The 26,874-nt window shown below is 34.3% G+C and overlaps 3 protein-coding genes across 3 annotated transcripts; 2 read left to right on the forward strand and 1 right to left on the reverse strand.

Annotated features, from left to right (window-relative positions):
• Positions 1 to 4,392: 4,392 nt before the first annotated feature.
• Positions 4,393 to 17,204, reverse strand: LOC120634750 (zinc finger E-box-binding homeobox 1-like). The gene is made up of 13 exons (XM_039905526.1): positions 16,862 to 17,204; positions 16,377 to 16,751; positions 15,142 to 15,209; positions 14,954 to 15,065; positions 14,688 to 14,866; positions 14,128 to 14,363; positions 12,934 to 13,126; positions 12,072 to 12,255; positions 10,493 to 10,635; positions 9,371 to 9,625; positions 7,837 to 7,928; positions 6,503 to 6,641; positions 4,393 to 5,083 (listed from the first exon to the last, which is right to left on the reverse strand). The coding sequence occupies exons 2-13, from the start codon at positions 16,702 to 16,704 to the stop codon at positions 5,009 to 5,011; spliced, it is 2,004 nt and encodes a 667-aa protein (XP_039761460.1). The 5' UTR covers positions 16,705 to 16,751; positions 16,862 to 17,204; the 3' UTR covers positions 4,393 to 5,008.
• Positions 17,205 to 17,884: 680 nt separating this feature from the next.
• Positions 17,885 to 20,834, forward strand: LOC120634082. Its single transcript, XM_039904477.1, has 5 exons — positions 17,885 to 18,332; positions 18,825 to 19,007; positions 19,315 to 19,639; positions 19,870 to 20,131; positions 20,531 to 20,834. The coding sequence occupies exons 1-5, from the start codon at positions 18,225 to 18,227 to the stop codon at positions 20,805 to 20,807; spliced, it is 1,155 nt and encodes a 384-aa protein (XP_039760411.1). The 5' UTR covers positions 17,885 to 18,224; the 3' UTR covers positions 20,808 to 20,834.
• A 1,639-nt stretch (positions 20,835 to 22,473) lies between these two features.
• LOC120634091 (lipid droplet-associated hydrolase) lies at positions 22,474 to 26,644 on the forward strand. Its single transcript, XM_039904486.1, has 2 exons — positions 22,474 to 23,439; positions 24,065 to 26,644. Exons 1-2 carry the CDS (start codon positions 23,259 to 23,261, stop codon positions 24,766 to 24,768), a joined length of 885 nt encoding a protein of 294 aa, XP_039760420.1. The 5' UTR covers positions 22,474 to 23,258; the 3' UTR covers positions 24,769 to 26,644.
• Positions 26,645 to 26,874: the final 230 nt, after the last annotated feature.

A 26,874-nucleotide genomic window follows, 5' to 3' on the forward strand; every position in this document is an offset into this window, starting at 1 on the left:
CGTGAATACTGCAACACAAAGTTGCGTAGGTATGTGACGTTTGACCGGGACAGAACGGGACGAATTATTTTTTAGTTTGTATTAAGTTTCTGTATCCGTTTTCAATGTCTATAATTGTGGTCAGAGTCGGTTCATCTATTTATTAATTTTATTCTACGGTTTGAATTTTGAGCTATGTTTTTGTAAATAAAATAAAAATAATGCTGGAATGGTATACCATAACGGTCGCAGTATTCTACGCAAAGAAAACTGTTTTATATTTAACCAGTTTCAAGAAACAATTGATATGATATTAGATACAGTTTTTATCTTTTAACCAGAATATACGGAGTTGATTTATTTTTCAAAGAATCTAGAAATTTATAACAACTCTTTGACATAATCAAAGATATCAAAATATCGTAATGATAAATCCTTGATTTCTTTACCGTCCATTTACTTTGGTTAAATCGAAACAAATGCAAAACAATAAACTATCGGTATCTGTAGTAAAGATCCTGCGATTAACCGCTATCATTTGATTATTCCGAAAAATTGTTTTCTAAGAAAAATACTATTTTAGCTTAACAGTAGGATTAGCAGTTTATTATAAGGTTTGTGCATTCCACTTAAAATGAAATTGAAAGGAAAATTACGAAAGTATTCGTAAACTTTTTCTTACGATTAAGGTCGGTTGACAATTCAAAATCAGTCAAATTTTGACCAGAAATATTAGTCATCCTTAGGATAAATTTCATCCTGAGAAAAGGGTTCCCTGCGGGATTTTTAAAAACACAAAATAAACGCTGACAAAGTCGCGGACAACGGCTAGAGAATAAATAGGGAATGTCGATTAATCGCTAAACGATTATTCGCAAAATCACTAATCTATAAATATATCTGTGCTATAAGTTAAGTAAAACGCACCAGTAGTCATGTCATTATCACCAACCATCCCATCCCTATAACAACCCTTACTTAAACAACTAAACATAAAATTAACTAAGATTAACTATAACAGTATTGTACATACTACATATCAAAATTGTTATCACAAACATTAGGAGTCTATGTCTATATAGTCTACATCCAACAAAACATAACCAATAATTTAAAAGGCATGTAGAGATCATTAATTTCTTGGCATCCTCAAGCAAGAAGTACGATTTTTAGCCTAAATAGTTATTTTTATACTTATATATTCGACTGAAGTAACTAGTTTAAAGTACAATAGTAGAGTCTTGCAATAATATATTATTTTTGCCAAAACGCCGCAGTGTGTGACTATATTAATTTTAACAGGAAATACAATTTTAAAAAATCTTTGACCATAGATTTGTTTTGTTATTACTTTTTCTGTGATATTTATCTTTTTACTCATAACAATAATTAATATGATATTTGTGAAGTTTAATAATTGACAACTTATAAAAAACTTTTATAAAAAACTTATAAATAAAACCTGTGTATTTTGGGGTTCACACTTTAAAAATCACCCAATCTAGACAAGGAAAACGAAAAGTTTTAATATATATTTCTTTCAACTCTTATAAATGATTAGCAAGACCTTTCATGATGAAAAATTGCTAAGCGTTATTATGATACAAAATGACTATTAATCGATAAAAATAAATAGGTGCCTAGACCTCTTTTAAACTTACTTTCGTCTAACATAATATATTTAATTTATTAATTATTCATAAATGTATGTAAACATTCAAAATGTTGTCAACAAACTATAACTGAGAATTTCGTAACGAATTCATTTAGCTATAATTATTGTTCTTTGCGTTTTAGTCTTTGTTATATGCCGTCCCTTAAAAAAGTAATATTCTTAACTATGAATTAATTTAAATAAGAAAAGTAAACCTTACACTTGCTATGCTAAATATTTTATTGCACCACAAAATTCATAATACATTATTTTCGTATATTATATGCACAGTCCTTTGTACTTTTAATTAATAACATGTATATAATTTTGAACATATATTGCCTATTCTTTTTAAAATTTATTACCGCACGCCAAAAACGTTCCAAATTGCATAATATTCAAAAATTTATCTAAAACGAACGAGTTCAAAAAATATTATAAAAAAATATTTCAAGACCCTTGCGTTTCCAAAAATCTTTAACTGACAGGTGCTTTAAGTTAAAACAAATTCAAGCAATATTTCGCCGATATAAGGACACTTAAGAAGCTCCGTGCCGTAAACACGAACAGCCTTATTTACATTACTCTGCCTACCATAATAAGGTAGCCCTGGTAAGACACGTCTCCATACCAAAGTTTTTGATGATGAAGCAATGTACGTGGTACGAGGTAACGGCAACATTAGTTGCAACGGCATGCTGAAAGAGACTACGGCATGCGACGGCATGCCATGGATCCCTGGTGTGCACTACCCCTTAGAATGCCGCGGGATGTCAAGGTACCCAATAAGCCACTAACATCATCAGTATGCGCTAGCCAGTCGCAAGATCCCCTGGTGTATACTCGCCCCAATTGTTTTAAATCCCAAGCGTAAGCTAGGTATCGCTGTATCTAAACAAACAATATAAAAAACATATACCTATAGTAAGTTTCCATACAATTTGCCATAAAACTAAAACATATGAATTTTATGACTCTTGGACGTAAAATATAAAGACAATAGATATTTTTATATGTTGTTTAGATTCAATTTAGATAGTGCTAAGATAAAATAAATAAATAAAATAATCAATATAAGAATAATTTGGCTAAACTTTTGTATGGAGATACGTCCGCCAAGGATCACCTTAATGCTAACTCAGTCACAGTCTAAACACTAAAAAACCAATATTGTGATGTATTTAGTTTGAGTAAAGTTGTACTAGAAGAACAATACTGCTTTCTCTAAGCTACAATTCTTGTTAACAAGATAGAGTTTAACTTTATACAACGAACATTCAGCCTAATTTTCGCGACAATTAGATTTTTGAGTTTTACAAATTTAGGATGATAGTTCTGGCGCAGCTCACGTCCGAAGAGTTTTATATTTTTTTCCGGTATAATACATCTCTTAATTGATGGAATTGTTCACTTAGTGAATGCCACGCATAATAAAAAACAACCACAGAATATTTTAACTATGTTATCATTGTTTTTAAAAATTAAACTTATCCTACTTATATTATAAATGTGAAAGTGTGGATGTTTGTTACTCAATCACAAAAAAACGGCAGAACGGATTTGACATGCATGTAGCCTTTGACATGGAAAGGAACATAGGCTACCTTTTATACCGATTCCTTAAGTAGTCCCCGAGGGAAAATTGAAAATTGTTTAAGAGCTAAGCTGAGGGCAGACAGCTTTGAAATTTGGCATGTCAACTATGCTATGGAAAAGGACATGTACTTTTTATATCGATCTCTCAAATAGTTCCCGTGGTAATTAAAAATTGTTAAGTACGAAGCTTTAGAAATAATTCTGAGGTCCATGCGGTCGCGGGCAGAAGCTAGTTTGTTATAAAGAGAATGATCTCTTATGCAAATATTTCATGAAAAAAAGTTATTTGTCTAATAACTTATAATGTTAGTACACACTAGTATGGATACCGTGAGCTTTCAAAAGTATCATCCGAAATATGTCAACCAGATCCTCCGGAATTAGCTATCTATGTATATTATACGCTCAAACACCGAACCATCCACAATAATGAATTAACAACGCACAAATATTGCAAAGAATTAGTTTAACGTCCATTAAAAATTATGGACTTTCGCTGAGCAACGCATTCCATTTTCTTTAAAGCGCAAGTTTACATAAATAACATTTTAATTATACTACATAACGCGTAAATTTATATCTCATAGATATATCGCTCACTCGATTGTTCTCTTAACTTTAGTTCACAATAGACCTAACCTAACCTAACCTAACAAAAATTTTGGCTGCCCTTCATTTATGTTTTGTAGACAATGCTCGTTTTCAAAAAAACTATGAATCGCCGAATGATTTAGGAGATTTTTATGAAAAAAAAACTGACCAACTCTTGGGTGATAACTATTGGTAAAATGTATGCCTAGGTATTTCCTTAGATTAGACGTTACTTATGCTTTTAAGCAATAAGGCCGCCTATTGTACCTTTTCTCCTTTATTTAAATTGTTTTTTTTTAATGCTTGTTTTTTATTTTGGTGTACAATAAAATGTATTTCATTCATTCTTTCATTCATTCATTCATTCATTTCATTTCATTTCACTTATGATGATATTGCCTTGTTCGTTGTTAGTGAAAACGGGCATTTTTGTTTTTATGAACAAAGTATTGTTTCCTAATTATGTATCTAAACAGAGGCGTGGTTTTTCTACAAGTATGATAGTCCATCCCTGGAATTAAATGGATTCTTGCATTTTGTTTTGCTTTATTTAACCTAGTCGAGATCCCGTGTCGAGTCGTGTCGTGCAATCTGCTATAATAATTATCAAAAGCAAAACGAGTTGACGATATTAAATATCCCCCGACCAATTATCATAATTCGTAACTCATCTAGAGATATTGGTTTTCGAATTTTGAATTTGATTTATTCTCGGCAAACTAGATTACCTTTGGATTAGGATTGGTTAGTATACAAAATAATTAGGTATATGAGTGAGCAAGCTACAGTGTTAAGGTATTTCATATGATTCTTATGATAAAAGTTCGCAAAGTTAAGACTCAAACTTGAAGCCCGAAACATCGGCGAGAGTTTTAATAGAGTCTCGCATAATTCTTACGTTTATTATTCGACTTTACAAGCTAATAGTTAAAAGTCACAAGAAATAAAGAAGGTGTAGAGAGTACTCTCTTAATACCGGGCACTGAGAGAAATATTGCCACCCAGTCAGGCAGACTATTCTTTGCCGTTTTAATCGCACAGTGCCTTTAAATATTTTCATAGCATCGACATAACATTTTACGAGCAAATATATTGAAACTCATTATAAGGCTATCAGCTACAAGTATAACTCGTAGTGATGTAAAGGTGTAACAAAATAGATTTTACTTAAAACAGTCTTGAGTATGACTACACGAGCTCTTCGCCGCTCAGAAGGAACACGCGGAAAGACGACTCGTCCACCGCGTCAGTGTACAATTCCTCCTGCAACACATAAATATTTGGAATGGAATTCAGTCGCGAGTCGTAAACGCTTTCGTTATCCTATTAGTTTCATCCACTATATGCATTGGTGCATTTGTTGTGCTGAATGAGATAACCTAGCGATTTTTCTAGCCAGATTCAACACAAATAAAATTAAATAGTTCAAACAAACTAAAAAAACACGCTTGGTATAAAAAACTAAACTAATTTCTTTCTTTTAGTTTATTCATAATAGCGTTTTTTTTTTGTTTTTCTTGATCTATTATTTTTATTAGAGCAAAATTAATCAGTAACCCATCCACCATTAAAGAGATAAAATATTTTTTTTTTATTCAGTGTGCCCGTCTCTCGAAATGCAAGTTCTAATTATTATTTAAAACAGGCCATAAAAAAGTAATAGCTAACGCCCTCTACCATCTAGTAGCTTAATGTTTTCTGTGGAATTTGTTAGGTACGCGAACGCCATAGGTTTTTTACATTTGGGTCTAGATGGCGCTGTAGTAATTAGTAAAAAATCTTATTTTTTATAGTGAAAATTGGAATAATCTTTTCAGATTAGTGTATTGTCATCGGTCCTCGATATGTCTACAAAGTTTGAAAGAAATCTGACCGTTTAAAGTGGGTCAAAATCGCGCCCAAAGAAGTCGGTTACAAACAAACATACAAGTGAAGCTAATATAAAGCGTGTAAAAATACAAAAAACATTGTATAAAACAGTTAATACACACAAAACTAAAAGGAATTAATGTTTAAGACGGCCTCACGCAAGACACTGCTGGCACCATTGAATGACAATTGCTCGCCAGTCGGCCAGTAAAACCCGTCTCTGCCACTGTAGGTAACAGATTACCTTTACTACTGTGGTGGAAATTGTGGACATTACCCTACCAATTGTCACATTCTACGTGGCAAGGCTGCCTTATATTAGGCCGTACGAAATAATTTATTATTAACAATGTCAAATTTAAATATTTGAACACTCTCGATAACTTTTTTTTTGTTTATAACTTCCCTTGCTTAACCAAGAAAGCGGAAGGATATTTCAAAAACTTTATGTCTGTATAACTTCGCCCTACGCTAGTCAGCTGTCAGAATCTGTTAAGATTAGATTTTTTATGCTAAATAAATGATATTTGAACGCTGAAGACTCTCCCGGTGTTTACGCTTGATGTACTTCATCAAGCTTATAGCTTTTAAACTTCGCAACGGATTTTAGCCATAGATAAAGTTATTCAAATGGACGTCCATACGTTGTTAACATACATATTAAGAAAAAGCACAAAAATTCAAAGATTTTTAATGTGGTGTAACAAACATATTAGTGACTCCAAATTGCTCCATCGTAGTACAGCTACATTTTACCCATGCAGGGCAAAGGCAGGGCACGTCGCTAATGATGTATATACTTAAACCACGTACCTGGTCAAAATGCACGGAGGGCGCGTCGAGTAACAGATCTGCGTCCAGCGTGAGAGCATCTGTTCGAGCCACGCTCACCTCGCCCTCGCCTTCGCCCTCACCCTCGCCCTCCGACACGCGCGCGCACTGCGCCATCTGCCTACAAAATACACCCGACTATATTAAACATTAAACTTGTATTTAACTTTGCTGTGTGGTGACAACGAATCAGAATGCAGTTATCCCGCGGGTGTCGTACGAGGTGACTAACGGAATATAATAGAGAAGGGGAACCGGCGTGGTCTGGGCACTACTACTTTCTACTACGATCACCAACAGGACTTTTATAGGCTACTAACGTACCCAGCCCGCTTCGCCGAGCTAGATTTTGCTTTATTTTATTTAAACAATAAACTTACATCATTAAATTTTTAATTTAAGTCTCATAATATATTAAATCATTTATTTCTCTCCGTATTCATTCTCTTCTATTCTCTTCTCGAGCGGGTGAAGATCAAATTCAAATTCATTTATTTCAAGTAGGCCTACTTTATAAGCACTTTCGTTATCGATCATTATCTCACGATCATTATCTACTCCCAACAATAGAATACATCATAGTAAATAAAAGCTGTATTTGACAGTTTGACAGTTTGACAGTTCAAAAATAGGACTGCTCCTATCGTCACCAAACTTTACAGGATTACTCGCCAGGTCAATCCGGAGATTCCCTGAAAGTTTCATTGAAATCGGTCCAGCCGTTTCGGAGCCTATACGGAACATACCGTACACAGTCATACACACTTTCTCTTTTATATATCTAGATAGATAGATTGATTGAATGATTAAATGATTGAATGATTGATTGATTGGATGTAACAAATGCTGCTAAGATCCCTAATAATTAAAATCCAAATTCAAAATTCAAATTCAAAACTTCTTTATTCATGTAGGCCAATCACAGGCACTTATGAAGCGTACATACATATAATATGTTTACATAATTGTAAGTGGATGGTGATAACTTCGTTCGCCAACTTAAACCTAAAGCTACAAGGGTTCCAAACGCGCCCTGGTCTAAGAAGAGCCCACAACAAACTTAGCCGGGTAAATCTCCAAAAAATATACACATAAATTTCCCAAACATTCCCCGAAGTTAACAAAATGGAATTAGAAATGTCATGGTTTTTAAATTTATTCTCAATGGTTTTACTATTCTGAAAAATTTCCCACGCTTTTGTTTGTGCCGGTGATCTGTCGGATTATCAGATCCGATTTTCACGATTGTAATCCCTAATCGAGTACCTATTCCTGAACGAAAAAAAGAAAAAAAATAGCAGATTGTTTTAACTTACTCGCTATCTTCATTGTGCAGTACATTTCCATGAAGGAAGAGATCACTTCTCACTGTGTATATATTGCTTTCAGACCCCTCTGACTGTTCCACCTGCGGTAAATTTAGTTATTCTTATATTCTTATAACACTTGATGTATTTCTTACAGACCATACAACACAGCAACGCCATTCAGTGTATAAAGCCAGTTTAATACTGCAATTATTTTCATAATTTGTAATGTACTCGAAACTGGTACAAAACCAACCAAGTTTTTGTTTGGTTATTAAAAGGCGAAAAGTTCAATATGAAGCCGGCAGAAGTGCTTGCGCTCTTGTACTGGGGAAACCTGTATCACCATATGCCATATACACTAAACGTGTCGGTTGTAAATAACTCGCTATATATCGCTATCCTTTTCTTGGACATGGTAAATTCTTCTCTTGGACATGGTAAATTGTGAATAGGGTAGCATTATTCGTAGACCAAACGATTTCGTTAGAAATATTTGTATAAAACTCAGCCACAATCAGTAGTAAAACTCAATCACAAGAGAATATACTTCACTTAAAATACCGGTACATATTTAAAAGTCTGTCCTGTTTTAAAACGTAAACCATTTATGGGAGTAGAAAAAGTCTTGTATGCAATTGTTGATAGCACAACAGTTGCATAAATAACTATTCCGAATAAAATTTTTATTGTCAAAAGTTTATTTTTTAAGTTGGAACTTATATATTTTTAACTATCCTTAGTAATATTAAAAATGCGACAGTGTGTTTGTTTTTTGTCCTTCCTTCAGTCGCGAACTATGCAATAAATCAACTCGATTTTTGGTATGGAGTTAGTTGAAAGGACGGAGAGTAATATAAGCTAATTTTGATTACGGGAAAACAAACGATTCTCACGGATTTATAAAAAAACGAGGAGAAAGAACGCGTGCAACAGCTTGCTTAATAGTAGAATGTTCAACAAGGGGGTAAAGCAATGTCTTACGTTAAGGAGGCCGGGATGAATCCCAAGCAAACAACGATTTTTTTTACAATCTATACTCTATGGTTCTTCACAGACCGTGGTGAGTGATAGGAACATACGTTAGAACGAGGTAGCAATATAAGAATGAACTGATTTTATTCAGATACGCAGAGCGCGAAGTTCCTTATCATAAAATTGAAATTATTATTTGAATTTTATGATTTAAATTTTCCTAATCCTAAGGTTGCCTGGCAGAAATCGCTACTTAGCAATAAGGCCGCCTTTTGTATCCTACTTCATTGTTGAAGTGTTTGTTCTTTTTTTGTTTTTCTGAATGATGTGGTATACAAATGAAGAGTATACATAAATAAATAAATAATAAAAGCCCCTAGGGACTCGAGTTCAACATTACTTACCCACTAATCCATGCTAAGGATGTATTGACGTACTTAAGCTTTCAATAATAGATTATGTAATAATGCATTGTCAAGCGATTAGTGTGAAAAACAAACTTAAAAGATATTTTCGACTAGTAAGTAATGTAAAGTTTATTAAGAAAAAAAGGTGTTAAGGTACGTACTGGCATATCTTCCTCTAGCACGTACTCGTCACTGGGCTGGAAATGCTGGGCACGCGTCGGTAGCGGCCACGTGCAGTGCGTGCGTGCGGAGTGCCCCTCCTCTACGTCACCTACTTCCTCCGACTCCCCTGTCTCCTCTACTTCTTCCACTTCCTCTATCTCACCCATCTCCTCTTGCAGCACCCCTTCAATGGTATCCTCGTCTACGGTTGCGTGCTCGATCTCAGTGGCCTCACTCGGCTCCAATAAACTTACCTGACGAATGAATGAATATAAACTTTACTCTATCGCCCACTGAGTAATTCTGAGCCTTCTTATGAGGCCCATAGTTAACGACCATGTTTTTGAACCATAGTCATGACCCATGACCCAGTTCAGAAACTTCTTAGTGACCTCAAATTACGAAATTGGTTAGAATCTCAAAATCAATGCTTATTCAGATAGTTCGAGTGCTTCAAATATTTGGAAAGATTATATCATGAATCCAAGCTCTTTATACAGCCCTGATTTTATAAGACTCTTACGAAGATTGAGAAGGACAAAATCTGTTTTCATACCATTCATTTCATAATACTTGTGATCTTACAAGAATTGACAAAAAATTGCTTTAGTAACACTATTTTCCATTATTTTGGAAAATTCAAGAGAAAAAGGACAATTTTATATCATCATCATCATATCAACCCATTACCGACCCACTACAGGATACGAGTCTCCTCCCACAATGAGAAGGGGTTAAGGCCACAACGCTGGCTCAAAAAACCAAGAAATGTTAGAGGTGCGTGCTGGGATTCCAACTCCAAAAATTAAGTCGAAGCCCTACCCACTGGGCTAACGCCGCGTCTGTCAATTCTATAATTTATATTTATTTATTTTTATACTACAACAAAGCACACATCGCCATCTAGCCCCAAAGTAAGCATAGCTTGTGTTATGGGTAGATGACACTGAAAAACATTCATGCTCATCACACAAACATTTTCCAGTTGTGGGAAAAACCCACGGCCTTGGACTCAGAAAGCAGGGTCGCTGGAAACTGAGCCAATCGGCCGACACATTATCGTTTGTATAAATATATATATATAATAAATATCGTTTATACAAGACAGATAATTTATTTACCATGAACATTTTATCGGATTTAACTCTCGTTATCTCTTGGTTGTCGGCATTCGTAACAGCCGCAGATGGGACGCTCTCGTCTTTATGTACCTTCTTCATGTGCATGTAGAGTGAGCTCATGTTCGTGAAACTCTGCTCGCAATCTAAAAATATTATTAGTGTATATTCAGTTTGTACTTTACATGCTTAACAGCTCTTAGGGCATAGTGTAATATTGTCTAACTATTCGATAGCGTGAACGCTAACTACGATTTGTATGGAATCGAAAGAGCTATGTGTACTGTATCCAGTTCTGTAATTATTTTAATAGGTCCCAGGTTCAATTCCCGGCAGGGCCAATTTGGGAATTTATAATTTCTGTATTTTCTCTGGTCCGGTCTTGTGGGAGGCTTTCGCCGTGGCTAGTTACCATCCTACCGACAAAGACGTACCGCTAAGCGATTTAGTGTTCCGGTGCTATGCCGTTTAGGGCGTTTGTTAGAGCTAATAAGTTAGCCCGCTACCATCTTAGACTGCATCATCACTCACCACCAGGTGAGATAGCAGTCAAGGGCTAAGTTGTAGTGGAATACAAAAATTCAACAATTCAGGTTGATATTAAGCGTGCAGTGTAATAAACACTTGCCATTTAGCTCGGCAGGTTATTCTTCGTAGCACACGAAAATAGAAACGTGGGTATACCGCCCGAATCTTGCGATCGATGAGTTGATGAGGTTTAGAGGAACGGTGTGGAATTCATGATACCGCATGGTTCTTGCACTGCGTCAATGGTCGTTATTTTATACTGTACGAAATCAGATGCGGTTGATTAGGTGAAGGGTGTGGAATCCGTTATACCGCATGGTTCGTTTCTCTTGCACTGAAGAAAGCGAAGATGGATCAGTGTCACAACTGCGTCAGGGGTCGTTATTTTATACTGTACGAAATCAGATGCGGTTGTTTAGGAGAAGGGTGTGGAGTCCGTGATACCGCATGGTTCGTTTCTCTTGCACTGAAGAAAGCGAAGATGGATCAGTGTCACAACTGCGTCAGGGGTCGTTATTTTATACTGTACGAAATCAGATGCGGTTGTTTAGGAGAAGGGTGTGGAGTCCGTGATACCGCATGGTTCGTTTCTCTTGCACTGAAGAAAGCGAAGATGGATCAGTGTCACAACTGCGTCAGTGGTCGTTATTTTATACTGTACGAAATCAGATGCGGTTGTTTAGGAGAAGGGTGTGGAGTCCGTGATACCGCATGGTTCGTTTTTCTTGCACTGAAGAAAGCGAAGATGGATCAGTGTCACAACTGCGTCAGTGGTCGTTATTTTATACTGTACGAAATCAGATGCGGTTGTTTAGGAGAAGGGTGTGGAGTCCGTGATACCGCATGGTTCGTTTCTCTTGCACTGAAGAAAGCGAAGATGGATCAGTGTCACAACTGCGTCAGTGGTCGTTATTTTATACTGTACGTAATCGCTGTCGCTCACGAATTGATCGGTCTATAGTCACAGGAGAAAATGCCTCCGAGCCATGTTAAATAGTCTAGATAGTCATAGAATGAATCATTCGTCAAGCAATGTCAAGGAATGAATGAATACCTTCATTTGGGCAGGCGTGCTTGGCGCGCCGCTTGGGTGCTGAGTGCCGCTGTGCGTGATCTCGCAGGTGCTCCCGGCGCAGGAAGGCACGGCCGCACGCCGAGCACGCGTGCCGCCGCTCGCCCGTGTGCCGCCGCGCGTGCCGCAGTAACTTACTCGCCGTGCGGAACGACCAGCCGCAGTTCTAGAACGGACCATTTCTACTTCATCCACCATACCGATAAATCATTAGTTGCCATGTCAGAATTGGCGCTCATTCGATATCATATAAACCGTATGTAACTTTCACGTGACCGAATAAGTAACTGAGCTCTCTGTTTTGTATTCGTTCTCAAAGGCGTGTGAAGTTAGTAACATCTGCATATTGTCTGCGAAAGGTGCAGAAATCATTTGTGGGATTGAGTATACGCTTTTATAACATGATTCCTAAAATAATTTTGGACCTACCAATGCATAAGTTTAAAGAATGTGTTAAAATACATTTATTACAGCGAGGTTACTATACAACTGATGAGTTTCGTAATGACAAGATTGCTTGGAAGCATCCGGCTCCGCTTTCATCTCTCACAAGATAGAAAAATGAATTTTATAATTTAATAAATTGTTGATATTGGAAAAGAGCAACTGCTGAGTTTCTTGTCGGCTTCTTCTCGGTAGAATCTGCCTTCGGAACCGGTGGTAGAGTCACTACACACAGACAGACTTGACGTTTCAAAAGTGATTATATTAGACCTACTTGAAATAAATGAATTTTGAATTTTGAAGTCCACCAATTTGCACTAGCCCAGCGTGGTGGTCCAAGGCGTCAATCCTCCTCATTCTGAGAGGAGACCCGGTTGATAAAGATTAGTACAAGACTGACCGGGAAGCGGCACGGGTAGGGGCGGTCGCCGGTATGTGCTCGCGCATGCTCGCGCAGGCGGCACGGCTGGCGGAACACGCGCTCGCAACCCGGCCACGGGCACGCCAGCTCGGCGCGGCCCGGCGCCACGTGCGCGCGAGCGTGCGCGCGCAGCCCCGACGCCCAGAAGAAGCGCCGACTGCACTCGGGGCAGCTAGACACAGTATACAACAGTTATGAAGAACAATCCAAGGTTTAGACTAATTTTTCAGTAAATCTAGTAAATGCTGAAATCGGGTCCCTAATGGTTGGAATGCTACGCAGAGATAAAAAACCATTCACCAGCTGTTAGATGATGACTAACGATGTTAGGCGCCATATAAAGTTACGACACCGATTCGGCGGTGCTTAATGTATCAGCAACTCGTAAACTAACACTTGAAAGATGAATAAAATATAAATTTTAACCTTAAATCTATATATATCTGTATATATATCAACACTCTTGGCTCTATACAGTTATCTTGCTGTTAGTCCTGTCTCCAAAGGTTGCCTGTAAGAGATTGCTTGCAGCAATAAAGCCGCCTTTGCATGTTTACATTGTTTACTGTATACCTACTCCTTACTGATTCTCTTCCTGTATGTTTTACGTGCGAAGTGTTTCTTCTTCTTCTACTTCTTCTTTGATTAGGCGTTACTTACTTAAACATTGCCTTGTTAAACGTTAGTGAAGACGTACACAAGAAACGTAATAATTAACAAATTAAGAAATCCCCGACATTCAATATTATTCCACTAGTCCAACCCTTTCATTCAATACCCATAGCTATTGGCCAATTAATTATAGTTGCGTCGGATATTTTGATTGGGTAATACAATAATTATAAATTTAAAATACTCCCGTGTCAAAGTGAAAAAGAACAAGCGGGCCGAGGTCTAGTTTTAGAAAGCCGCGAAAGTCTAAGAAAGCATTGACTGGTCAATGCTGAGTTCGTATAAAATATGTTTAACATTTTTGTAACCTGCCACGCTTTATCATTTCTGAATTTTCTCACATTTCAGCCATGGCTAGAACCAGTAAGCGATAAGGACAAATTAGGGGTATGGTTTTAATAAAACTGCCATACCCCTTACAGGTTAGCTTGCTACCGTGCCCCTCAATTATTTTTGCCATCCGTTTAAATAAAGTAATAAGAATTTGAAAAATTTATCCACCTGTAAAGTGCCTCATCAATTGTATGGTCTTCATTCAAATGTTTCATGAGTTCTTCCCTAATATTAAAAATTCTCCCGCATGGCTCTTCATCACCATTTTCATGGATCCGTTTAACTGGACATTCTACATTTATCTGCCTTTGTGGCTTTGCAGTGTTATCCTTGCTATGTACACTCATATGTTTTTTTAATATCTGTTTGCTCCGGTATTCTTTATTGCAGTCAGGTATATCACACTAAAAAATTATATAATAATTAGAAAATAGTTGCTCTATGAGGCACCTTTCTTTTAAGGTTATCTATCAAAAAAAAAGATACAAACAAAAATTTAGCAATATGGGTGTTTGGATACACCCATATTGCTAATTTTTTTTTATGAGTTAGACAATGTATCGTTTTGGTGTTGACTGGAGTTCCACAGGTAAAAGACTATAAAGAGTAATACCAGTTTGAATTCAAAAGGGTTCTGAAAACCCTTTTTAGAGGAACTAGTTTCAGTATTATTTATTTATTTGGATATGAATATAAGAGTGTCCATAATAAAATAAAAGATTATTTACCTTAAATTTAGGAGATAAGTTGATTATAGGTTTAATAGACAGTGTTTGCGAGTAATTTACTGGAGTGAGATTGTCATTCTGCAATATTGTAGGCTCTGATGATTGTTCAGATTGTGGTGTCAATGTTACAACTGGATTTTTTTCGGCATATCCTAGCAATCCTGGCTCAGTGTCAACAACTAAAAGATCACACAAAATAAAATGGATGACTTTCCCACAGAAATGGACCAATATTGGTTAAACATGGTTCAAAACTTCATACTTACTTTGTTTAATTATAATGGTTTCAGGATCTTGAATAAAGTTGAAACACCACTTATGTTTTCCCTGCTTTTCTATATCTTTGTTTGTGTCTCTTTCAAATACCATATTTTCATTCTGTACAGGAAGTGCTACATATTTATATTTTGTCATATTACTTAAATACCAAAAAAATTACAAAAAGTTAACATACCTGATTTATCAAATCACCTAATAAAAATGGTTCCTCATTTACAGTTTGATTTTGGCTAAGTTCAATGTCTGAAAGAAAATACATATTAGACAAAAGAAAAAAGCTGTTCTTCATTTCTACACCCAAAATTCAAATTCAAAATTCAAAATTCATTTATTTCAAGTAGGCCTAATATAAGCACTTTTGAAACGTCAAGTCTGTCTGTTTGTAGTGATTCTACCACCGGTTCGGAAGGCAGATTCTACTGAGAAGAAGCCGGCAAGAAACTCAGCAGAAGCCGGCAAGAAACTCAACTCCTACTGAAGGGCTGCAATTTAATAAGGAATTCTAAACAGATATCCAGGAAATCCATTAAGAAGCCTATTAGTGTCCCCAAGAAGCTGTGATAGCCTAGTGGTAAAGGTTTTAGCCTGGTTATGGCCATGTCCCCAGCATGCAACTCTGACCTTCCAGAATTATGTGCTTTTGTTAATTTGAGCAATTTAAATAGCACTTGCTTTAACAGTGAAGGAAAACATTGTGAGGAAACCTGCATGCCAGAGAGTTCTTTGTAACATTCTCAAAGGTGTTTGAAGTCTACTGCCCTGCACTTAGCTAGTCTAGTGGACTAAGGCAAAAGCCTTTTCCATTCTTGCCATGTAGTGAGACCTTTATGGGATAATGATGATGATTCTTAAAAACAAAGATGATATTAGAAACAAAACCCAATAGCTAAGAATTTTTAACTAGACCTTTGAATCAAATCCAGGGCCTATCCAGGTTATAAAGTAGTACAAGGACAATGGCCATTATACAGTAGACAACCTTCCTAACCCGAGTGAGACTTGGTTGTCTAAAGATGAGTCTATTAGTATTCCAAATGTTTATGTTTATGTTTATTATGTCCATTTTTTTAATTATGTAGAGATATATATTTTTTTGGGATATTTAAAAATGCATTGTAATAAAATTTTCAATGTAGTAGTAATGTTTTGTTAGTGTAGTTTTTTCTACAAACTTAGAAGAAGGTGAGAGATAAATAGTTTGAAAAGATATTTATCTTGTTACGCCAAAGTATAGCTTCTAACACATGCACATAAGTATACACCCCTTTTTAGTCTACAAATAAATAATGTCATCTAAAGAATGATATGCTTCATTATAACAACCAATTACTGGCCAAATACACAGCATAGGTCTCCCCCCTTCCCACAATGAGACGGGTGAACAATATGCTTAATATTCAATTATCTTACCATTTTGTTGGCTGGTATTAAAATATATTAAACTGTTATTAACATAAACATTATCTCTGCTATCTTGAGTATTGCATGTAGCCTCATCATCTACTTTATGTTCTGATTTATCTATAGGATAAACATGGTTGGCATAGTTCGTAGTTTTGTGTTCTTCTAGTTGATTCTTTTTTGGATCAAGAACAAAAGATGAGGTCAGAAGAGATTGTATATCTTGAGATTCAGGCTTGCCTAATGTGTGAACTAAACACTTATTGAGCACAGGCTTTTTACGTAGGATGTTGGGTTTTGGTTTTTTCTTAGACTTCATATCGTGAGACACAAACATGATTGAAATCTTTCATTTATTAGATTAACAGTACAAGATCTAGCAACCTGTAATAATAAATTTGTAATATTTTTAACAGGTAATATATTGTTTACATATACATCTATTGTCTATATGTTTAAATCTTTATCAAGTAAGAGTTTGACACCGCACTCACCCTAAAAAAAAGCGCACTAAGCGCATACAATTCGTTTAAAAGGGACGAATAAACTTTTTATTGACAGCAGAATAATTATGATTCTAAGGCAATTCAACACTTTTCGGATAGTTTATATATCTATTTTATCACGCCTGAATCAAACACACGACATCATCTTAAATTAAACTGTTAAATCAACGCTAAGAACCTAAATTATTATGGAAATACATGGCTAATTTTGAAAACACTCATTTCAATTATTTTCTCAACAAAACAATACCTTATTAGGTACCTACTCTGAAACCAAAATCTCAAAACATTTTACCACAGAGTCGACATAGCACTATAGCATAAAACCTAAGAACAGAGTACCTACGGGCCACTGGCCAGTAATGCTAAGAACAATGATAAAATAAATGCACACCACAGATCATAGTAAGTTTTTATTTGAACTATTTAATACCAGTGTAACGATCGCACTCGGATAATATAGCACTACGTTTATGGCTGGCCGCAGACCCTCGCTTTCCGTATGCGAGTAAACAAATGCGTAATTTAAATTTGGTTTTTCGTTAGACTAACACTAGTGCAGCGCAGACTTCTGTACGAAAAGTACAAGCGATGTGACAAAGTCAAAACAAAGTGTTATTTTCAATTGCATTTCTGTTAAAAATGAAACATTGTTGGTATTGGGTGCATCCATTAAAAACCCATTGAGCCCGTATTGTCCGTCGAGAGTTACAAGCACATCCATATAAATTGTTTTTTCGACATGACATAAATGCAATCGATACGAATGCGTTGTATGCGTAACAAATTTCAATTATAAGTCCGAAAGAGCGGCGTGGGCGCTTGAGAATGGACATTTTCGAACGAGTGTGCCACAATCAAATTGTATAGCAGCGCTGCATTCCGCATGGGTTTTTTCTAAACAGTTTACCCGAACGCGCGGGCTTGCAGCGGTATTCCAAAAAAAGTGAATATATTGTGCTGCAATTAATGCATTTTATATTGATTCTATGCATTCGGATGTTCAAATACAGCATTTGCGGCAAGCCTTACTCGGCGAGCGTGTGCGAACATTAGAAAAAGCAAGCAACAGTAGAGACCACAGATAAAAAGTACTGAAAACCTCAGATTAATAAAAAAATGAGAATCTTATCCTACCAGATAAACCTAACCTAATGCTGTATGGCCAATGATCTTGATGGGGACAACAAAAACAACTAACCTTATTTTCAACTCCTAACTCATAGTATAGTTTTTAGTCATAATATACAATATATTAATTTAGTTGTAAATGCCGCGTTGTTGTGATCAATATTAATACTTTATATTTCGAAATTCCACACCAAATAATTTATTTTTTACAATTGCCATCATGGAAGAGCAATTTAGTATTGTTGAAGATATAACTGACCCCTCATTAATGGAAAATATTCTATCGCGCTTAGACGAAATTCAATTGGAAGATGAGGAATTTATGCAGGTATTTGTACTATATACTGTGGTATGAAATAAGTATATTTACTCTATTGAAATATATATCCATGCACGTTCAAAGATTTTCTATTTAACAGTAACAGTTTTAAAATCTGTTTGAAACCTTAACCTAAAGAAATAGTTATAAATCGTGTACACGAAGTGATTTATACATATATCGTGTAAGGACTTAACAAAGCGCATTTAATCACATTTATACATAAGTTGTTTTAAAGGCTTGTCAGTACATTCACTTATTATGCTTCATATAATAAAATTTTATGGTTGAACATTAAACTCAAGAACTACAAGTGTGGACATACATAATTTTTGCCTTCCAGAGCCTACTTATTAAGAAGCAGTACATAACGTTTTAAATTATTACAGGCAAACCACCTGGTTATGCAGATAATATACACTATACATAAAACTTGTTTGTAATGATGAAATTAAAGTTCCAATGTAAAGCACTATAATTTTGTCATTGTTTAATTTTCAGATACTATTGAGCAAGCAAAATGAAATGGTTGTAACATGGGATCAGCCTTGGTATCAAATGGCTAACTGTCTCACTAGACCTTTAGATCAAAGTAATTGCAAAGAAACAGCTATGTTTCGAACAGATGCTATATGTTCAGATGAAAGTAAAAAAATACATAAAAACTGGAAGAAATTTCAGAAGGTAAGCTATGCTACTACTGATATTATAAATGTAATAACTTGTTTCACACAACAACTAAACAAACTAAAAGGATTAATTTTGGAAATCCATGGTTGCCACCAGATTTATGTAAAACTGAATGTATCATTGATAATTATATAGCTATAGCTAATTGATATTTATAGAGCTGAGATGCATATGGCTGTTTTAAAAAAATTATGTGTACAGACTTCACTGCAGATAACACCTACAGGAGCAGCTCATAATCGCTTGGTATCCATTAAAAAGTAATTTACTAAAATATACATAATATACTTGCTGATTTTAGAACTTTGATGTTCCAAATAAACCAATATGTCTTGCAAGATGGAAAAACAAGGAGAAATGTCGCAGCCCTTCAACACCTGAAGAATTTGTAAGAAGATTCGTTATATCCTTCTTAGCGCGGGGCCTAGAGAGAAATCTTTATCAAGTACACAAACATTTTTTAAACCGTTATGGTAGCCTAAATAAGGGTAAATACTTGAAATATGAAGAAAATGCAATGGAAGTGTGTCTTTATCATTGCCCCAAGAATGCAGTTATATATTTGTCAGCAGTTTTAAGTCGTGAGCCTAGAGGAATTTATAAAAGACTGTGGCAAATGTTTAATGGTAAAACTGCATACTTTTTATCATTACTGATGCATAATATTGTTTTACTTTGACTTTGACATTGACTTTTAACTTTAAGTTAGCCCAAAATAAACTTGCTATGTTCTTAGTGTTACACCAAATTTTATTTGTTTCATGATTTTGAAATGTGTAACAGCCAATTTTATTTGTGTGCTTGATTTTCGAATTTCTTAACAGAAGCTTAAAATGCAATAATTTTATTGTTATAGGGAAACCTGAGAGAAAAAAGTTAAAATGGACATTGCAGTTAGCAACAAAATTTTTAAAACTACTAATGGAACACAGTGGTGAAACTGTAGTTGATAATCTAAAACAAAAGAAATTTGAGAAGTCAGTTTGGTTAAAACTCGAAGGAGATATAGGTCAGCAGTATATATATCTGCAACAGTTTTGGCAAGATGAACTTCATGTCCAATTGTTTGTGAAGGCCGATGTAAAGATTAATAAATTAAGGAGGAAAGTTTTTAAAACGTGAGTACTAAATGTGTTTTCAGCATTAGTGGACCATGCCTCATGGAATAACATTGTCCTATAGCAGCGTTTCCATCATCCAATAAAGCATAAGAAGGCACCTTTAAAGGTTTCAGCAGCAGACAGGCTGCTGGCAATGATGGGTCAAAACCTTTCAATGGATGGGTCAAAGTTTTTGATACATATATTGAATTAAATAGCTTAAATAAGATTTTGTTTGTCAAACAGTTAATAAGCTTATGGATTGTTAATTAAGACAATGAGAACAAGAGATTTTAATTGAATAGCCTATAAAGAAACATAACTATTTATTTATTATAGTGATAACTTGTGTACACAAGTAAGCAGAAGTACTGCTTTATTTATTTGTGTTTACATAGTTACATTTTATTATTTCAGATTGAGACTTTATCCGTATAAAGTGTGGACTGATATTCGATGGAAAGAAGTAGCTAAACATTTTGCAGATGGGTTTAGCCATCGCTTTTTATACAAAATATGTTATTTCTTAGTCTTCAAATCAATCAACAAATTACGAACACATCCACTTGAAGAAGTGATAATTCATGGAATTGAAAAGTCAAAATTGGTTCCCAACAAAAGACTAAAAACTTTGGTTTTCAATGAAAATAAGGAATTAGAAATTATTAAGTATTCTAATAAAATGCTATATTAATTTGGAAATAAAATGTTTTAATATCTATGTCAAATCTATTTTATATCTATGTCATCACATAAAAAGGTAGTTAGAACACATCCACTCAAAGTAATATTATTTAAATCATAGAAAAGAAAAGCTCATACTAAAAACTAGTTTAGAAAGCAAATTAGAAATTATTATCTGTAGTTATACTGAGATTTATTTGTCCTTAAATATCATGTGTGTCTTGTTAATAGCACCCTCACCTGTTTCACCGCCCACATTCCTCAGGTTACTGGTGTTTTGCTCACTTCAATTAACTTATTTGTTTGGAGATTGAATATTTTATGTGATGGATTTGATAATACATCTACCTAAACATACAAAAAACTAGATACATAATTGCCAACTAGACACCATTCCTTCTTACACACCATTTTCTCTTGAAAAAAGTTCTCTGTCTATCATACCTTGTCATTAAACCATACAAAATAATATTGTCTAAGTAACTAACATAGCTAACTGAAACTGAGGAAGATACTAACACCACTCAAAAGTAAAAAAGAACCCTACCTATTTTAGGCTATTGCTTTATCATTAAGTATAATAAAAAATATTTTATAGTATGATGCATGTATGTAGGCTTCCTGTTCTCACTGCTGAAAATTATCAAGAGGGTATGTCAGTGCATGTATAAAACACCTCTATCTCACACTGAAAAAGCAAAGCAATAGTGTGTGATGCATATTAAATCAATGGTGTGAGATATCTGCCTACTTGAACCACACAATGTAGCATATAACAAAAACACTATTATAATAATCATGTCTGAGTTAACTAAATTTGCCTATTTGCAACTTACAAGACAACTCTTAAGAAACAAATAGTTTGCTTGTATATCTTTATATAATAAAAAATTAATTAACCAAATCAAAGTTGCATCACCAGCAAGGTCTTCTATAGATTTAATACAAAATAAATCATGCTTATTCATTACTCCCTTTTTCAGAATTGGCATAGGATGTTGCTGATCTAGATGGGAAAGTTTGTTTTCTTTTAAACTGTATGATGATTCAATTTTAGATGCCAAAGTTTTAGTAGGGTTGATCCACTTAAACTGTATAGCATCAAAACGGCTCTCTATCTGGTATGCAGGTGTTGCAGGAACCTCATAATAATCCACTGAAATTAGAAAATATACTTAAGTTAAACTGACAATGTGAATGCATTACTTAGTAAATCGAGTGTAACTCACTTGGTAGTTCATCATCACTTTCTAATAACTCTTCTATTTTGTACATTTTTAATTCAGTGTTATCCATGTCTAATCTAGCTAATCTTTATTCATAGGTTTGTACAATTGAGTGTTGACAGCTGTACGTATATCGCAGCTGTGCGGCACGTATGAATATGAATAATATGGATACTATGTTAGTCTTACACGCAAAAAGTGCAAAAACTATTTAACCAACTTGACTGAATTTTAGAATGGAGATAGATTATACCCTGGATTAAAATATAGGCTGCGTTTTATCCCGGAAAAATGTACGGTTTCAGCAGAATTCATGAAAAACCAAAAAACCGCGTACGAAGCCGCAGGCAACAGCGGGTATGAATAATATTAAAGAATTGTAGAACGGAGCCAGTATTAATTATCTATCCTTAAACAAAAATAATTGCAGCCTGCAGTGTATTTAAATCACTGAACTATTTATTTAGTATTTACTGGACTGTGCCTTGAACTCACTGACACTTGACAGTCCGACATTTATTTTGTTTATTCTTTCTATGGAGGTTTCCCGTTGGGAAAAGGCTAAGGTATATCACCTTATAGCCATGTCTTGAGTGTTGTTTTATTAGATTGTAAGGCATAAAGCCATGTCTTCAGTAGAGTGATTTTTCTATTTCGGACAATTCAAATGTTTTCAATTTTGTAAGTGCGCGGATAATCTTTGGTGGTTTATAAATCTCTGATAATGATGAGTCTGATAGTTCTGACATCTGCGGATAATTTTTATTTACCTGTCAAGTCAACACAGATACTGGACCTAAATGTGATTGATATAATATGTTTGTAATTTAATTTTTATGATGTTCTTGTTAGTTCAAAATAAGTAGAAGTTGGAACGTAATGCTAACTTAGTGGGAAACTTAATTCTCCTTGTAAATGAATGTTGCGCTTATTTAATTTTCACATCTTATCGATTGAAAATCTTGAAGTTACGAATGTACCTAATAATTTAATTAGTTTTCCAGTAAGATATTTTTTCCTGACCTTTGGTAAGAGGAAAAAGTGTTAAAAATGTATCTCACTAGTCACTACTGTCATAAATTTTATTGTATGGAATGTTAGAATGTGGAAATTGAAAGTTACGGAAAGCAGAAGAACTACAACAGTATAACTAGTAACAGCTACTGTATTATTATTGAAAAAAAGAAAGTCTTGCCCGGTACATCCTGTACAATTGTTACGATCAGACTACGAAAATGAAAAGACTTTATATAAGACTTAATGGTGTTCAAACGCCTCTGATAACTTGGGGTGATCCAATATCTAACAATGAGAATGTAATTATTTGCATAACAGGAAATCCTGGAATATCAGATTTTTATATTGAATTTGCTTCAGAACTATTTAAAAGTATGTCAATTCCTATTTGTGTTATTGGTAAGTTCTTTCAAGATATATAGTCATAGTGAAAAAGTTTAAGAAAATATAATTTTTCAAATTGATTCATCTCTGAGGAATCATGTTGTAACTTTTGGTAGTAAATGTGCCAAATTTAGATTATTTATCAATATTATAAAGTTAATTAGCCCTTACAAAAATTTTTTACCAGTGTTATTTCCTGACATTGATTTAATATGTTATTACTTTTTCCTAAAAATTTTTTTGACGGGTGAAATTTTGATGAATTAATTCCATAAACACAACAGTTGAAGGGGCTTCAAAAATTTGGCATTAATTAATTTAGTTTCAGTAAATTTAAAGTTAAATAAATAAATAAAATAAATATACTATGACAATACACACATCGCCAACTAGCCCCAAAGTAAGCGTAGCTTGTGTTATGGGTACTAAGATGCCTGATGAATATTTTTATGAAATATATAATACATAAATGCTTAGAAAATACATATAAACACCCAGCCACTGAAAAACATTCATGTTCATCACACAAACATATTCCAGTAGTGGGAATCGAACCCACGGCCTTGGGCTCAGAAAGCAGGGTTGCTGCAAACTGCGCCAATCGGCCGTTAAGTTGAACAAAACTTTTTATTATTTCCAGGTCATGCAGGACATGAAGAGAGCCTAGATAAGAAAAACAAATATTTATTCAATCTAAAAGATCAATTAGAACATAAATTAGATTTAATTGAAAACCATATTAACAAAAATAGTAAAATACATCTCATTGGCCATTCCATTGGTGCCTGGATGATTATAGAACTTATCCATAAGCAAAGTAACTTGATTGACAGAGTTTCCTCTATAAATTTATTGTTTCCTACAATACAAAAGATGGCACTATCGAGAAATGGAAAATATGTAAATAATGTGCTGAGAAAGATTTATAAGATTATACTGTTTTTAAGTACATTATTTTATTTACTACCTAAATATGTGCTGTTTTACATTATAGGTATATACATATGGATAAAATCTATACCTTCTAAATTTAGTTCTGCAATTATAAAAATATTGAATCCAGACGTAGTGGAAAATATTTTCTACTTGGCATTTAATGAAATGGACACGGTACTATCACTAAATACTGAAAGCATACAGAAAATTAAGCATTTAACTAATGTTGTTTATGCTAGAAATGATGGCTGGGCTCCAGTGGAATATATTGAAGATTTAAAGCAATTCACACCACAGCTACAAATTAGGGAAGCTTTTAACGTTGAGCATGCATTTGTTTTAAAATCATCTGTGGAAGTAGCAAGTATAGTAGCAGATTTTATTAATACCAAAAAAAACATATCTTAGCTTCAAATATTCTTCATGCTTCATTAGGCATTGAATATTATTCCTTACAAAGATTCATTTAGATTAATTTTATAAACAAGACAATCTTGTGTGTTTAAACCAAGCCCTTTAAAACTATGCGTTCATATACAATATGAACGCATAGTTTAGAGGAAAAATTAAAATACCTATGTACAGGTTGAGAGGAGATTTAGTTCTATTAGCAAGGTGGCCACCTGGAAAATATTAAGAATAATTTACGTGCCTATTGAGACCGATAATTATGTTAGGACGTTTGTCAACGTGGGTGAAACCGCGGCGAACAATTATATTTTTTTTTCTATCACCATAATAAATCTGTTGCTTCTTTGAGCATGTGTTGACATTGTGTCCCAGCGAACACCAAAAAGTAACGAGCTTTTTAAATATTAATAATTGAGTGCATTCCTCGCTTATAGAGCAGCTGTGATAGACTGGTTAAACCTACGGCTTCACTTTCGGGTTGCAGAGTTGCGCACAACTTTTCTAAGATTTGATGTGTGTACTAAGCTATGAAAATATCACTCGTGAAGGAAAACATCGTGAGGAAACCAGCATGTCTCAGTGTTCTCTACAATTTTCTCAAAGGCATGTGAAGCTACCAATCCTCACTGGGCCTAAACCCTTCTCATTGTGGAAGAAGACCCGTGCCTAGTAGGGGGCCGGTTATGAGTTTTTGAAATTGGCAGTATAAATGAATAGTTAAGTGTTTTATTACACTTCATCTTTCAAATTTCTGGAAACACTGCAAACTATTTTGACGCTATGCCACGTTTAATAATAAGGCATCTTGTGTTTAGACTAAAGCAGGTTCAGTAACTAGGGTATGTTAGTAAGGGTTACCACGATGGTGGTAATGACAAATGATAAAAATAAAAATAAAATATTAGATATGTGCACTTAAATTTATTGAAACCATATAATTATATTTATTATATATTTTGATGGAATTTTATTATTACACTGTCAACATTAAGGGGCCACGTAAATTACTTAAATTTACCGTTAAATCTGCGCGTTAGATGAGGCTGGATAGATTAAGCAAAATTTATGCATACTTATGCTGATCCACATTGCCTTTTAATTACTATCGAATTACGTCCATTTTCCATATTCAATCCATCCGTAATCTTTTACTTAGAACGTTGTCATAGTCAAAAAATATCCATTGAATTTGTAACAAATAATAACTTTATCAACAGATTACAGATAGATTGAATATAGAAAACGGTCGTTATCAGACTTGGACTACCACGCAGATTGAACGGTAGCTTGAACTTGTGAAAGCCCCTAATACATAACCATTTGTGAAAACAGCACCTTTACATAACTACACCACAATAATTTACATAGAGTTGCAGTTAACACAGATGGCACGACCGATTTTGGTATCATCTATATTATTTTTATTCAAAATTATAATGGATTAACATTTTTCAGAACTTCCAAGTTTTATTCATCAATGTACCATAAATTAAGATGTCTTAAATAAGTAAGTACCAGATAAAGAACGAACAAATATGAGTATATCATGTAACAATGGCACTAAATTAGGAATAATAGCACTGGAAAATATGAACAGGAATCTTTAAAAGATGAATAGTAATAAAAAGTTCAATATATTATATGAGCATAATAATTTTTTTATGGTTAAGTTAGATTGGATATGAATAAATGTTTACAACGGTCTATGTTTTTTTTTTAAATTAAAGTCGTATTGTCTATCTAGTACCTATTAAATAAGCTGTAAAGTGTCAACGACCACGATTGGTTTCGCCAAAAAAAATACTTTTATGATAAACTTCATTCTGTAACATTACATTCCATTATTTAATAAAATTATTTTTTAATGAAATTATGTATTATTGTTTAATTTAATAGAATTAGTCGCTGGAGAAGCCCTAGATTTCAGGTATAATTAAAAATAAGATTCGGTTTCGGCTAAAAATCATGTTTGGATACTACTTAATTTTACAAATAAACTTCACATTTATAATAATAAACATGGATGCAAGATTATACAATGCATTTTTAATTTAATCTTTTATACATGAAGATTATTATTTCTTACTAACAACAGGTAAAACA

The sequence above is a fragment of the Pararge aegeria genome, chromosome 2 (assembly GCF_905163445.1).
Source record: "Pararge aegeria chromosome 2, ilParAegt1.1, whole genome shotgun sequence".
NCBI classification, from domain to species: domain Eukaryota; kingdom Metazoa; phylum Arthropoda; class Insecta; order Lepidoptera; family Nymphalidae; genus Pararge; species Pararge aegeria.

Coding starts and splice junctions, on each gene's coding strand:
- LOC120634750 (XM_039905526.1), bottom strand. CDS start 16,704: ATGTTTGTGTCTCACGATATGAAGTCTAAGAAAAAACCAAAACCCAAC. Junction 14,867..14,953: donor AACCATTATAATTAAACAAA/GTAAGTATGAAG, acceptor GTGATCTTTTAG/TTGTTGACACTGAGCCAGGA. Junction 5,084..6,502: donor CCTCCGTGCATTTTGACCAG/GTACGTGGTTTA, acceptor TATGTGTTGCAG/GAGGAATTGTACACTGACGC.
- LOC120634082 (XM_039904477.1), top strand. CDS start 18,225: ATGGAAGAGCAATTTAGTATTGTTGAAGATATAACTGACCCCTCATTA. Junction 18,333..18,824: donor AAGATGAGGAATTTATGCAG/GTATTTGTACTA, acceptor TTTAATTTTCAG/ATACTATTGAGCAAGCAAAA. Junction 19,008..19,314: donor ACTGGAAGAAATTTCAGAAG/GTAAGCTATGCT, acceptor TGCTGATTTTAG/AACTTTGATGTTCCAAATAA.
- LOC120634091 (XM_039904486.1), top strand. CDS start 23,259: ATGAAAAGACTTTATATAAGACTTAATGGTGTTCAAACGCCTCTGATA. Junction 23,440..24,064: donor AATTCCTATTTGTGTTATTG/GTAAGTTCTTTC, acceptor TATTATTTCCAG/GTCATGCAGGACATGAAGAG.